The sequence below is a fragment of the Melospiza georgiana genome, chromosome 2 (genome assembly GCF_028018845.1).
Source record: "Melospiza georgiana isolate bMelGeo1 chromosome 2, bMelGeo1.pri, whole genome shotgun sequence".
Lineage (NCBI taxonomy): Eukaryota > Metazoa > Chordata > Aves > Passeriformes > Passerellidae > Melospiza > Melospiza georgiana.
Genome location: NC_080431.1, coordinates 104,620,358 through 104,635,209, shown reverse-complemented (window position 1 = coordinate 104,635,209; position 14,852 = coordinate 104,620,358). Strand labels below are relative to the sequence as shown.

The 14,852-nt window shown below is 37.6% G+C and overlaps 2 protein-coding genes across 2 annotated transcripts in view; both read left to right on the top strand.

Annotated features, from left to right (window-relative positions):
- The window catches only part of ADGRG2 (adhesion G protein-coupled receptor G2), a 56,426-nt gene extending 45,059 nt beyond the window's left edge, over positions 1 to 11,367 (top strand). The window contains exons 18-28 of the mRNA XM_058045482.1: positions 318 to 467; positions 672 to 794; positions 1,937 to 1,982; positions 2,088 to 2,191; positions 2,775 to 2,899; positions 3,662 to 3,930; positions 4,596 to 4,695; positions 5,011 to 5,285; positions 6,793 to 6,894; positions 7,649 to 7,801; positions 10,688 to 11,367. Of these exons, the coding sequence (XP_057901465.1) occupies positions 318 to 467; positions 672 to 794; positions 1,937 to 1,982; positions 2,088 to 2,191; positions 2,775 to 2,899; positions 3,662 to 3,930; positions 4,596 to 4,695; positions 5,011 to 5,285; positions 6,793 to 6,894; positions 7,649 to 7,801; positions 10,688 to 10,878 (1,638 nt within the window). The 3' untranslated portion in view covers positions 10,879 to 11,367. The remainder of the gene's footprint in view (positions 1 to 317; positions 468 to 671; positions 795 to 1,936; positions 1,983 to 2,087; positions 2,192 to 2,774; positions 2,900 to 3,661; positions 3,931 to 4,595; positions 4,696 to 5,010; positions 5,286 to 6,792; positions 6,895 to 7,648; positions 7,802 to 10,687) is intronic.
- A 2,900-nt stretch (positions 11,368 to 14,267) lies between these two features.
- The window catches only part of PHKA2 (phosphorylase kinase regulatory subunit alpha 2), a 44,349-nt gene continuing 43,764 nt past the window's right edge, over positions 14,268 to 14,852 (top strand). Inside the window, exon 1 of the mRNA XM_058018463.1 lies at positions 14,268 to 14,396. Coding sequence (XP_057874446.1) covers positions 14,319 to 14,396 — 78 coding nt within the window. The 5' untranslated portion in view covers positions 14,268 to 14,318. The remainder of the gene's footprint in view (positions 14,397 to 14,852) is intronic.

Below are 14,852 nucleotides of genomic sequence, written 5' to 3'. Positions count from 1 at the left end.
TCCCTACACAGAGTTTTTGCTCCTCACCTTTTCCAGATCAATACAAAACACAGAGTGGTGTGTTATGTCCCTGTAGGGAAATTGTTAAAGGCAGATTATTTTCAGTGGTAGGCAGACCTACCTGAAATGGCATGAATCCTTTTCAGTGCTATAAGTGCTATTTATGCATTGGAGTGGGAGAGGAATGAGAGCAGCAGTGAGTTTGTGACATTAATTAATGAGGCATTTATTTTGAAGTTTTAAACTGAAAATAAGTCATAATTTATTTATTTATTTAGAAACTGAAACAAAGCATAATCCTGGTGTTTATTTTTCAGATCTCTCTAGGAGTTCAGCCAATTCAGAATTTAAATAATCTTGGATCAATTAGACTTCCTCCATCATTGCTGAAAAATTTACGCACTGAAGAGTTGAACTTGGCTTCTAGAATTATATTCAACTTCTTTAAAAAGACCACTGTGTTCCAGGTATTTTTTTTGCCCACTATTCATAAGGATTTTAAATTCAAGCTTAGAGCAAAATATGAATAAAACATATTTTAAAACTTCTGCCTTAAAAAATAATTACTTTTGTCTAGTGCTTGCTCCACATAGTAAATGAGCTTGTGGGTGCTGCATTCTAGTATTGTTTCCTTTAACATTTTAAAATCTGAAGTTTTTTTCTCATTCCAGGATCTGTCCTTGAAGAATGCTTCTTTAATCAGCAGTGTTATATCATCAAGTGTTGCTAACCTCACTATTAGTAACTTAACAACAAATGTTACTGTCATTTTGCAGAATATCAAGCCTAATCAGGTAAAATTTCCATTTTGGCAGACTTAAAGTACAGTTTTGTTGCCTCCACTGAAGTTGTTGTAGTGCAAACATTTGACTAAGAATACAGGTCAACTTGTTCTGCTTTACTAATGTGAACATTTCATCTCCACCCAGACCTTAAAAATCACTCCTGTTTGCTTATTTGCCACTGGTATAAATTTTGGTTCTCAAGTAGTGTAAGGTAATTTTGCTCTATCATGAATTCATTCAGCTTTTATCTTTCTTACTTACTCTTCTGTTTTATTCTACAAAGAATAGTGCTTTTCTACAAAAGCTCTTACAGGGAAGACTGAAATTGTGGGTTGCTATGATAGATGCTGCAGTCATGACATTTGGGGGTATTGTTTGGCCAGAAAATAATATGCCTGTTTTCTTAGGGGAACTGAAACACAAGATTGTGTCAGTATTCAGGAAGTATTAGGATTCTTACACACGATCTCTTTCTGAAAGGAGCATCAAGTATTAAAGTCTTCTATCTCATATCTTAAGAGAATTTTAAATATTCAATTATTATAAACTGAAAAATGTGAGGATTCCACTAATTCACCTGGAGCTTTTTCAGGAGCTGGCTCAGTGGTGTCTTTACTTGTTTTGACATAATAATAAGTTTTGAACTGTAGAAATATTAGTATTTATAGCAATATAGTGTACTGCTGCTGGTATTTATAGAATTTGCATGTGTGTGAGGAAATCTATGTGTAAATGTTTAACATTGTGATAGTAGGAAGTGATCAAATACTTGCAAATGAAAAGGTTTTTCCTTTTCTGTGTGATCATGACTTCAAAAGTTACAAAGTCTGGAAGGAAGAGAAATCCCAAGAATTTGTATGGTGTGGGAAGACATTGAAACAGCATTCAAGAGGTTCTACTAGGAACTGAATCTTTGCATAAGCACAAGAGCTAGCTCCTGTCTGGTGACTTCAATTCTGTTCAGCATATTTTTGCATGCAGTTTTTAATCCTTTTAGGCACCTAAATTTATTTCATGTTCACATGGAAAAGGCATATTTGCTGTATGCAATGTTTATTCTTCCCTGAATTTTGTAGATCATTCATAAATCATTTGATCCTAAACTCACAGTTTAGTAACTTGATTTTTTTCTTGTTTATACTCCTAAACAGGATAATTCAACAGTTAGATGTGTTTTTTGGGACTTCAATAAAAATGGTAAGTACTTGAGATCTCCCAAGATGCTATGCTGTTTTAGCTATGTTAATTCATGTTAATATAATTGAAACTTTCTATGAATAACAAAGCTGCTTTTTTTAACAGGTGGACATGGAGGCTGGTCATATGAAGGTTGCACAGTCAAAGAAAGTAGAGTAAATGAAACAGTCTGTTCATGCAACCATCTCACAAGCTTTGCAGTTTTGATGGTAATTAATTTTAGAATTATGCAAACTTACCCTTGTTCAAGAACACATTTAACCTTGAGTTGTCTTAAGCAAGTGAAGACCCAATAAGCCCATACAAGCTAATAAATAATACTCAGGTTCTATTCACTTTAGTGTTAGTACAGGTAGCCATGCAGTTAGGCACATGCTTAAACTCCTTGTTGAATTGGAGTCCATGGGTTCCACTGGAGGAAAAAAAAAATCTTTAAGTGCTGCAGATTTCTAATTTAGGCAGCTGTTTATACTGTAAATAAAATTTAGGAAATCAAATTTAAAACAGATTTTTAATCAAATGGGGTTTCACAATTAGGGTCATAGAATTATAAAATAATATCTCAAGTTGGAAGGGACCCATAAGGATCACAGAGTCCCACCTCCCTGCTCTTTACAAGACTAGATTGGCTTTTTGTCTCATCTAACTTTTTATAAGAGCCATGATGAAAGGAATGGAGTCCTTTGTTTGTGAGTGTAGAGGGAAAGATGTGTTTTGATTTTTAAAATTTTTCTTTATATTTTCCCATTAAATAAACCTGTTCTCTGAAAATAACTGCTGTTTCTGTTCTAGGACCTGTATGGAAATACTCCTCTGGATCCCACACAAGAATTGGTACTGACTTTTATATCGTATATAGGCTGTGGCCTCTCTGCAATTTTTCTTTCTGTTACTCTTGTGACCTACATAGCCTTTGAGTAAGTACCCATTCAGCTGAGCCCCCATTATTCTTCAATTGTGATTGTTAATAGTCTCCACTGAGAAATCCTTTTCAATAGTTATGGATTCTGTCTCCACAAATAATGCACAGATTTGGCCAGTTCACCAGGAAGATGTTGATTCAGTCGTCAGAAATGTTAATCTCATCAACAGGTGAATTGTCATGATGCTATAGGCAGTAAGAATTGAAGAAGTAGCACTCTGAAGTATTTTATAATGGATTATCATAATAGAAGTGTGAAGGAATGTATTTAAGATACAATACACAAAAAAGCAGTACAGAATTTTAGCATTTTTAAAAGCATTTGTATTCTTTCTTTATTCTCTCATTATTCTAATACTGGGACTTGCCTCTCTCAAGGCTTTATATGCCCAGTCAAAAGCTTGATCTAGTTTAGCAATAAAGAACAGAACCTATTGAGTTTGGGTAGCAATGTAACAAGAAATCCAACATAAAATGGAAAAAAAATAATCATGGTACTAAGCACTTTGACTCCAAGATTGTTTGTATTTATGTAACCTTCTCTAAAAAACTTTATATATACAGACTGTTAATTAGGAAGTATGTTGTAAATTTTTCTCTCCATGTATAAATGCAACACATGCAGCATTGTATATGAATGACAATTTGGTTTTTTTCCCTTGGCATTTGTGAAAGCCAAGGACTGCAAGAGAGGAAGTAAGCCAGTAATCCATGGACAGCTGATGTCATCCCATGAATGTTCTTTTCTTTCTTTTAGGAAAATTCGGAGAGACTACCCCTCCAAAATACTTATTCAGCTGTGTGCTGCATTACTTCTACTCAACTTAGTTTTTCTCCTTGACTCATGGATTGCACTGTATGATACACGAGGCCTATGCATTGCAGTTGCAGTATTTCTTCACTATTTCCTCTTGGTTTCCTTTACCTGGATGGGCCTGGAAGCTTTCCACATGTATCTGGCCCTTGTGAAAGTCTTTAACACCTATGTACGGAAATACATTCTTAAATTTTGTCTTGTTGGTTGGGGTACGTATCTTTTTTTTTCCTTTTTTATGCTAAATAAATAATTCTTCTTATCAAATATTTCGGTGAATGTGATACAAGTCAGAAATTAAAATTAGGCAGTCATTAAATGTTATATGTTCCACCTTTCTGAGGTGTGGAGTGCCCCCAGCTGCAGAACTGAAGTTTCTGCAATTCAAAGTGATAATGAATTTTCCTTCAATTTTGAATGTGCATGCTTCCATTGTTTTGAGAATAAATAAGTAGATCTATTTCTGGAATAGCACTGTTGCTAACAAAAAGTAGCAAAACCAGATCTAACTGGATAGAGGATGAAGAGATTCTGGGCCTGATTTTCATCTCCTATTTGTTTCTTAAAACATATGTAAGAATGAAAATAAGTTATGCTGTAAAAGATATTTTGAAGCACTTTGAAGACTAATGGTATTTGTTGGTTTATTCAGAAAGTTTTGGAGCTGGCTGTGAAGGACTCCTCTTGTTTCTTTGCAAGTTGTGCTCCTAAGCAGTTTGAATGCTGCAATTTTTCAGACAGCTAGTAGTCAGCAGAATTCAACAGCCGAATTTCAGAAACAATATGTAGATTTTGTAGTAAAATATAATAATTTGAAGTCCTCATAATGCTGTCTCTGTTAGGATTTTAATGTATGTGTTTTCTCATAATCTTTTAGGGTTACCAGCAATAATTGTGTCCATTGTGTTGGCAGTATCACCAGATAATTATGGTCTTATAACCACTGGAAAGGTTTCCATAAACAGACCTGATGAATTGTGAGTGAAAGGGAGGAGCTCTGGGGGAGGTGAGGGTGGGGAGTGAAGGAGGTCCTACAAATTGCTTTTCTTTAAAGTAAAGGGGGGGAAAGGCAAGAAAGCAATTGTAGTGCTTTGAAATAGTACAACTCTACAGTATCTCATGTTTTAGGGTTATTGCCTTTATGAAGGCTCCTATCCTTTGGCCAAAAAACCCAAACTTCTTTTGTAAAAGGCAAAAATGCTTTGCATGCAAGAAACTACAAGTTTGTCTCATGTTTATTTCACTTAGTTTCTGTTTCTAATAACAGTTGACAGACTGCTCTTCTGTTCTAGCTGCTGGATCAAAAATAGAATTGTCTTCTATATTACTGCTGTGGGATACTTCTGCCTGATATTCCTGATCAATATCAGCATGTTCATTGTTGTGCTGATCCAGCTCTGTCGTATCAAAAAGAAAAAACAACTCGGTGCTCAAAGGAAAACCAGTATCCAAGACCTTAGGAGTGTTGCTGGCCTCACCTTCTTGTTGGGAATTACTTGGGGGTTTGCTTTCTTCACAGTAAATGAGGTATTTACTTACCTCTTTACTATTTTCAACACTTTGCAAGGTAAGTTTGTCCCTCACATAACAGCTCCCTGTCTATAATATAACAAACCAAACATTTTGAAACATCACTTTCTTGATTCAGCAATAAAAATTTAAATTTGATATGTGCAGTAGCATGTTAATTATATTAGAGATGAGATGATACTGCTTTACAGTAACCTTAAGTTGCAGTTTTGTTAGGATAAGGTACAGAAAAACTAGATACTATTTATATAAGTATGGTATAAATATTGTCATTTAAAAAGTGTATGCAAAACAGATATTCCTGGAAGTGACTGTGTTTCCACTAACAAACAGATGAATTGTGAACACTCAGTTACTTTAAGTGTTCATGTTATAATGCAGTTCATGTAGTGAAAAGAGTAGCATTTCTTCCCCTAAGGCTTCTGGGGGAGGTTGGACATTCAGCAAAGGCTCATTGAGACAAGCAAGGCTGAAACATTTGAAAGTTAGTGACCCAACTCTTAAGCATGGCCTATATAGTACTTAAGAATATATGAGAAGTAGATATGAAAACATAAACTTTTGCAATGGTGGGTGCTGCTGGACATATCCAAAAGCAGAGTTGCCACATGGACTTTTATATAAACAGGACGGATTGTAGCTGTCCTCCTGACAATATACCTGAATTGTCCTTCTGAAGTTTGGATCCAAACTTCTGGTTAAATGGCACTTAGATGACTGATTGGATGGTTTCCCAGAGAGACTAAAGCAGTGAAAATTGCTGTTCAGTGTATACATACACTTTCCCCTATTTGCTGTGTTGACTTACTATTATTTACTATTCATTCTAAACCTAATGCAGCTGTTTCCCATTGCAGATTGGAAACTGTGTAAAGATTGAGTGCCACTTTCCCTTAATGGGGGGAAATTGTGATGAACGTTTAAGCACGGGAAGTTGGATGCCACCCTGTGTCAGTTAGTAGCAAATGAGAAGTAGACAAAGACACTGTAAGGTGGCACTGGTAGGGGATGGGATGGGCACCATCCCTTCTAGTAAAATTGAAATTGTAGTAAAGGAGGTACCATTTATTATTATGTTAGATATGTGTTATTTTCTTTGGATGAGTGCTCAAAATTTTGTAGCTTTGGTGGTAAGAGGTTAGCTGCTAATAAAAGATGTAACAGTGTCACACATTAAAAACGCTTCACAGTCTGATAGCGTGGTATCACACCCTCTCTTTGACATTGCTTTGAATTCTTTTTCAAAAGCATTAAGCAAATTTCAAGATCAATAGATTTTTTCCCCTTTTTATTTGATAAAAGGAAACTTTATGCACTTTGTGCATTTTGTTGTATTTGTTGTTTTTTCTATTGTGTGTATGATTCCTCTAATCTATGTAAGGAAAAAGCTCTGCAACGTTCAGAGTTTTAAACTTTTTCAGAAAAGAAAGGTGTCGTTACTTTTTATTAGAAATTTAAAAGAAATTAAAGAAAACCAAAGCATTGTTCATTAGGAAGTAGTAAAAGTGAATTCTGCAACAATCTTTTATGTTATTGCTTTGCAGGGTTCTTCATTTTCATCTTCTATTGTGTAACAAAGGAGAATGTCCGTAAACAGTGGAGAAGATATCTTTGTTGTGGGAAATTCAGGCTGGCTGAAAACTCTGGTAAATATTAATATTTTTTTTAACTTCTGAATTCTTATATTTAGTGTTAAGTTCCTGGTATTTTGTAATAATTACAAAAAAAACCAAAAACACAAAAAGCCTCCCCAAAAAACCAATTGATCATGTTGCTGCAGTTGCAGTTCTAGTTTATTATATAAGATACAGTAAACCTCCAAAATTATACTTTTTGAAGGTGATAGCTGATGCAGCGCTTGCATGTTTACATGCTGCTGCCTTAAGCTTCTAACTGCTAAGAGATGACCTCTTCCACTGCAGGGTAAAGGCATGTCTTTGCAGAAGACTTTTGGTCAGTTAGAAACGGTAAGATTTGTTCCAGCTTGTGGGTCAGCCATAGTTTTACCTGTTATTTCCACAAAAACAAAGGGAAGCATGGTTTAAACCAAAAAATACATTAATTACTTTATGCTATTTTGTTACTATTAGTTGTCCTCTTCTAAAGCCACGTATTTTTATACACTTTCACTTAGAGAATCAACTACACTTCAGTTATTTTTCTGATCTGCTCTGCAGTTGTAAAAGTATGACAGTTGACTGCTTGTATTTTAAAAAGGGACAAGAGAAGAGGAACTAGATTTAAATAACTTTAAACATCAGGACTTATTAAATTCTTACAATATAATTCTGTCTAGAATACTGTAAGAAGTGTGTAAAGCCTTGGTTTTATATAAATTATTGCATTATTAACTGTATTTTTATAAAGTGCTTGTGTGAGTTGTATTATTTCCTGTTTTAGACTGGAGTAGAACTGCTACAAATGGTTTAAAGAAGCAGACTGTAAATCAAGGAGTATCCAGTTCTTCCAACTCCTTACAATCAAACAGTAACTCCACTAACTCTACAACACTGCTAATGAATAATGATTATTCAGTCCATGCAAATGGAAATGGTAAGTGTAATGCAAAATAGTTTATCTTCAGAAGTAAAATTCTCCATCCTTCCTGTTCTAACATATTACTGTCCTCTGCACTGGTGCCCTCTGGTCTTCCTGAGGAGTTGAAATGCAGTAGCACTGCACTCAATTTCGCTTGCAATTTGCTGTAGCTTATTTGTCTGTTGAGAAAGCTAAATATGAATCACCATTGAAAGTAAAGACAATCAATTTTTCAAACAGAAAAATAACTTATAAATCTGTAATGTATAAAACCCTAAGTCAAGCAAAACTCAGAAGACATCACTCCTGTGTGCCTGAAGTATTTTTCCCAACTGATCAAGAGCTGAGGCTAAGTCATGTCATCAACTAGAATGTTTATTATGAAGTTGTTTAACATGCTTGGAGAGGCTGTGTTGTCCTCATTTCTTGGCCTATGCTGTCAGAAGACAGCACATAATCAACAAGATTCTATCAGCAGATAACTTCTCAGATATACAGAGTAAAATAATTTGTATGTGGTTTAGAGGTTACTGTTCCTTTGAGTGTAACTCATATTACTCATACTGTTCCTTTGAGTGTAACTGCATATTGCAGAGAAATCACAACACTTGAGGAGATGGCATTTGGACATGCCCTGTACACTTTCTAAATTGAAGTTTTTTTTTTTACATCCCTTTGTAAAAATCTTCCTGTTTGGATACCACATAATGCAATAATTAGCATACTTTTTATCTAACAGATCAGTTGAAAACCAGCATCCAGTGACACTATCATTAGACACAAAGGCAATATTTTTAAGTAGAAGTATTTCCTTTCAAAGAGAGAAGTTTTCAGGTGCAAAAGCCTGCATGTCTTGTAGGGCTCTTTTTTCCCTGCTATGTCAATTGCTCTGATGAAAGAACCCATCTCTCCCTGCGACATCTGACATGCTTATACCAACTACAAAAGCATTTTGACTGCTTTTCTCAACAGAAAGAAAGAACAGAAATGTTCTATTGAACTTGTTTGTTGTAGCAACTGAATGAATGAGCCTGTTGCAGCTTTCTGGAAAGTTTTGTTCTTTTGGGTATTTTGGAATGAGATGCTAAATTGATGATCTAAACCATTGAGTGATGCCAATTCTGTTGGCTGTGCTCCAATTCTGTCCTACTATATTCACATAATCAGACATTTCCAGCCTGTCTGTGTGTCCTGTGCCAAAAGCTTCTCAGATAAAAGCAGCTGAAAGAACTTTGATAAAACCTTGTTCCTGTGCACTTACAAACATGGATGTCTCTGATGACCCACCTAATTTCCTATTTTATTGTCTATTTTGAATGCTGTGAACCTCGTACCACATCCTCCATTCATATCAAGAGGGTTGTATGATACCTTGCCTGCATATTTGACTAAATAATTCTTTGTAAGAAGAGGCTAAACCTATAACTAAACTGGATAGCTCCCAGCAAAGCTCTTGGAGGCAATTCCTTACACCTAATCTTCCAAACATGGGGCAGTTGTATCTCAGAAGAGCTGGGCTAATGCCTCCAAGAGTTATTAGACTGCTGTTAGATAGGAACATGGGACCTAATAATTTGCTGCACCCGATTGCTCTCCTCTCAAAGCTGGAACTTGAAAATAACATTGCAACACTTCATTTTAAAAAGTGACCTCCAAAACTATTCTAGAAATCAAGACCTATGTCATAAATATACCGAGCTGTAAAGACTTTATTGTTTTAGCTTCACTGCTTCTACTGAAATGCTGTTCCAGATTTAGGACTGAATGACTTACTGTGGTAAGTTTGGGATGTCTGTATAGCCTGTGACTTTGCTTTCCTACTGGACTTCATTTTTTAATGGCATTCTAATATTGCCTTATTTTCAGTTTTTCTCTTGCAGATTTGCATATTTCAGAAATTACAGTTAGGTATCACATGGCTGAACCTGCAGATTTTCTCACTGAGGAACACAAACCACCCTTCTGAATTTGTTCACAGAAAAGCCTTATTTTCTTCTCTGCTTTTGCCCTAGCATTAGGGCACAGCTATTTTGAACACTCCTAAGAAAAAACAGTGTTAGGCAGGCAGGGGGTTAAACAACAATCACAGTGTTAGCAAGTATGGTTATTTTCTATCATTTCAACCTTTTTCTTATTTGAATTCATAAACAAAGCTCTTCTGCTTGTCTCACCCTGTCTACATTTGTGCCTGTTTAAGTGATGGTTAACTGTTTAAATTATTAACTAAATTTTTAAAAAGCACAAACAGAAGTGTTTGCACAAATACTTAGAATAAAAAACCACAAATTATCATTAAAAATATTTAGAATGTGATACATAGGGGCAGGAGATTTATCCAGTGAACTAAACATTTATGGAGCATTTCAGTAAAAGGCTTCAGTCAGCAATGGTATTAGACATGTTCATTGTGGATTCACCTAAATGGGTAAGATTCTCTGCAGTCTAAGTATGGTTTTGATCCGTGATCAGACCTAGGCCTTACTCTGATTGTCCTTCAGAAGTAAATGCTGTAAGTTGAATTCCTTGTACTCTCTTCTTTCAGATGCGTGGCACACCTGAGACACCTTTAAAACTTAATTCATTAAAGCAAATCATTAAAATGAGGAGTATTTTGCATCTTATCTAGTGATTCTTATTCCAAGTCAAGTCTACATTTTGAGAATTGTGACCTTCATTACTCAAAAAATTGAATCCTTGTGCATAAATATATTAACATCTCTCAAATATCAGGATTTCACACAGGAAAAGAAATGTATACAAAATACTTACCAAAAATACACATTTTAAAATTGTTGCAAGGATAAAATGAGACTGTATGAACTCCCTATAGTGACTAAAAAAAGCATGGGAGGCTTGATTCTGAACCTTTCTGATAAGGAATGCACTTTTTTGTTTCAACAGGCCATCTTTATCTTTCCAGTGAGAAGAATGGTGTTTGTTTCACTGTACAGAATGGTGATGTGTGTCTCCATGACTTTTCAGGCAAACAACTTGTATTCCAAGACAAGGATGATACTGGCAGCCAAGAAAGCCAAATCTCACTCAGAAGGACTTCAAAGAGAGGAAGCCTAAGTTCTATGGAGAAAATGTGATTTCCTTTTAAACAGCACATTGTTTTACAGTGTGAAGTAGAGTTTTACTTTAGCAGTTTTACATAATGTGAGCAGACCAAGAACTGGTTTTATTTAATATATGGTACTGGAACTTCAAGGCAGCCATGCAATGGATTGACAAGGACAATTATTAAAAAGAAAAAAAAAAAGAAAAGAAAAGGAACCTATCATTTTGACAAAGTCTTGGATGTCGGATTACAGCTAGCACACTTCCATTTTTTTTCTTCTTCGGAGTGGGGTTTCTTGAGGGGTTTTTTAACATTTAAACAAAAGTTTTATTTAGACTTTTTTCATTACAATTAAGTTTATGTGGATATAATGCTTTGTAGTACTGTATAAATGTAGAAAGTTACAACTTGTGTATACAAACGATGTTAACTTTAAAAATGTTAGCTACACTGTCTTCAACTTTTTGTACGTTTTAGTAGCAAACTCTGCAGTCATGTACATAAGCAGAAAATATCTACCTTTAAGCATCCCAATGATACTTTTATATTTATTCTTGTAATATAAATTTAAATATATCTATGTATAGAAAAATAATTGGTATTTTGTTTGTAACTTGTATTGTGAGTTTGCATTTTTCTTTAGTTAATTATCTTTAACATAGAACGCTACAAAACTTAGTTTGTCCATTAAGTGTATCACTTACAGTAGTTTGAATATATTCACTAGATGCAGATCTGTAAATAACAAACACAATCGGTCTTGAACCTTTAGCTAACTTTTAGTACACCATAGAGGGATAGAAATTGGGTATAATTCAAGTAGAGTGCCATGAATGGAGTATTAAATAGTCAGTAGGTTATTATGTACAGCTAATCTGTGTTGGTGGCTTGAGTGAAGTCATCAGTTTTTGCCATTGATTTCACCAGGGTCAGTATTTATATTGAGTGGTGAGACACTGCCATTTTTCATTTGCAATGATGGAAGTTGAGAAGTTTGGGACGGGGGAGGGGAGGCAAGTTGAAGAAAAAAGAGAAATAATAAATGACAGCTGCTATATTTAGTAGCTGAGAAATTGTTTGTTTCATTGCATGGCTGTTTTTTAAGGGGCAGCTCTTGAGCTATTCTAATGAGTATTTCTGCTTAAACTTTGGCTTGCAGTTGGCAAACCAAATACTGAGGCACTAGCTCAGTAATTGCTGAAGCAAAATTGCATTCCTCTTGTGATATTTACTGGGAAAAAAAGAATTTTGGCTCTTCATGTAAAACAGCTGAAAGTCCATACAACACTGTAAAGATTCCTGAACAGAAATTGGCCTAAGCCCTGGTCTTACCACATCTTCCTCACACACATGAGCAGCTATGGCCACTGCTTTTTCAATTTGCATTCTTGGGCAAAAGCTGGATGCTCCTAAAGCAAACTAGGACAAACTGGTGCCAGACTGCAGAGTACCAGCCCCTGTAAAGAGGGCTGCATGAAGCAGGTATATGCTGATGGGGAGCAAGGGCTTTGCTTTCCCAGTGGGGAGGGCTCAGCTGGGTGCCCTGAAAACACACTCCTTAACAAAAAGCGTGAGTTACATGCCTCTTATCTGGGGCTCTGTTGGAGTTAACAGTTGAACCTCTGCAGTGCTCAAACCCCATCGTGGTTCTGTGGGCAACACAGGTTCTTTCAGTTATTTCAGTCACATCCAAAATTACTCTGACTGTGCTTTTAAGGGGAGAATTTAAAGTATTTGTTGTGTTTATCCACAGGGTTTTAGCTGCATGTTGGTAAAAGCCCATCCTGGAATGCTAGTAGCTGGAATACATTTCTGTGAATGCTTTAACTATTTGGCTAATTGCCTTCGCAGTGTTCTTGTAAATTTATTTAATGTTATTATATTTATATTTTCATCTGTAAAAAAAAAGTAATAAATTTGCAGCAAGTACAACACAAGATATATATAAACTTTGTCTTTTAGATAAATGTGTCGTTTATACTGGGCTGTTACACTTCTTCAGATTACAGGACCTGTATGTCACCTCTTGGAGAAAAAGCTGACCCAGCTTTTGCATTTATTCTCTGCTACATGTTTTACCTTGCATGGTTCTGACAGATCTGGATTTTAGCAGAGAAAACTCTGACATAAATTAGTCCAGTAATGCCTGCCCTCAAGACTGCTGAAGCTCTCCCAAAGGAATGCTGTAAGCAAGAGCACATAGCTGACTTTAGCTTCAGTAATTAAATTCCCTGTGAGTACATATATTCCACTGACCTGCTCAGAGTCTTCCTGTTGTTTTTATTTTTACACACTAAAATATATTAGGATTCTTGAAAAAAAAAATTACTTTATATATTCCTAGGGGAGAAGAGTCCTTTCTGACTTTGCCACTTAATAGCACGCTCATATTGTAGTAAAAATTTGTACTTGCACCAGCATAATATTTTAGCTCATCTAAAACTAGCCGAAAACATGTTTTTACAGGGTGTTTTTACAGTGGGTGTTGCAGTATCGTTTTGGTACTTGGTCTCTTGGACTTTGTTTAGCCGGGACACCCAGAGAGAGCTCGGGGAAAGCTGCAACACCCGCCCAGAGCACCAAGTAAAATTCTGTGCATTATTTTGTGGCTGCAAGGCTAACTCGGGGGACCTGTAAGGAAGTTTTAAGCTTAGTCAAAGATAAACGGCAACCTGCCGTGTAGCTGGCAGCACCCTGCTCAGCAAACTTGGTACCCAAGTGCAGTCTCTCTAAAAGGCAGTGCGCTGAAGGGGGAGGCTGGTGCAGAGCTCAGGGAGCCGTGAGCTGGTCCGTGTTTCGGCCCGGGGCAGGTTTCATCGCTCGGCTCTGGCAGGGGGAGGTGATGAAGCTCCGAGCTCCGAGCTCTGCTCTGCTGTGCAGCACCTGCAGAGGTGGGGCCCGACCGCCGATGGAACCAACGCGGCTGTGAACGCTGCCTTCTCAACCACGACTGTCAGCTATAGACAATGAACGAAGAACAGGAAGGAAAAGAGACAATAGTAACTCTGCTAATGCTACAATTTCTCTTAAAAAGAAAAAAAAAAAAAGACAATGGGAAAAAATTTGTTTCCGAATTTTGATTGAATACGACACCTTCAGCTACTCTGCTGCATCTGTGCCGTGCTTTCATTCGATCAGATCTCAAAACGGTGAGGGTTTTTTAAGGCTGGGGGAAAGAAAAGCTTCCAGCAAGTATTCTGGTATTTCAGCTTTATTTTACGAATTTACGAAGAGGTTCTGTAAAATCGACACTATTTTTTACAAACGCAGCCGGGCTTTTGTCACGCCAGGCGGCCCCTCCTCCGCTCGGTCCTTGTGCAGGGCTGTCCCGGGGTCCCCGCCGTGCCTGAGGGCGGAGGCCGCTGCTGCCCCGCCCCGCTCCGCCGTGAGGGCGGGGAGAGGCCGCCGCCATCTCCGGGTACCGCCGCCCCGAGCGCGGCCGGGCCGGGCAGCCGGGCCCGCCGTGGGGCCATGAGGAGCCGCAGCAACTCAGGGGTGCGCCTGGACGGCTACGCCCGCCTGGTCCAGCGGACCATCCTCTGCCACCAGGTGAGGAGCAGCCGCCGCCCCGGGACGCCTGCTCGGGGCTTGGGGCGCCGGGCGCGGTGGGGCCGTGCCGGGGGCGTGGGGCGGCTGCCGGGGCCGGGGGCTGCGGGAGGGACACGAACATCCCCGCTCCGGCGGCCTCCTGTCCGCACGTCCCGCCCCCGCCTGCGGAACAGCGCGGGGAATGCTGAGGCGGTGCGGATCCTGGGGGTGCTCGTGTAAGTGCACCTTGAAAAGCGTGTGGAAAATACAGCGAGTCTGAGCTTGTAAATAATAAGTGTTGTGTATACAGTGTCTTCATGGCCGTGTGATACACACCTAGCCGTTGTGCACACTATATCTATCTATCTATCTAGATGGATAGGTACACACTACCTACTATGTATATGTGTGTGTATGTATATATATATATATGTATATATATGTGTGTATATATGTGTGTATATATATATGTATATG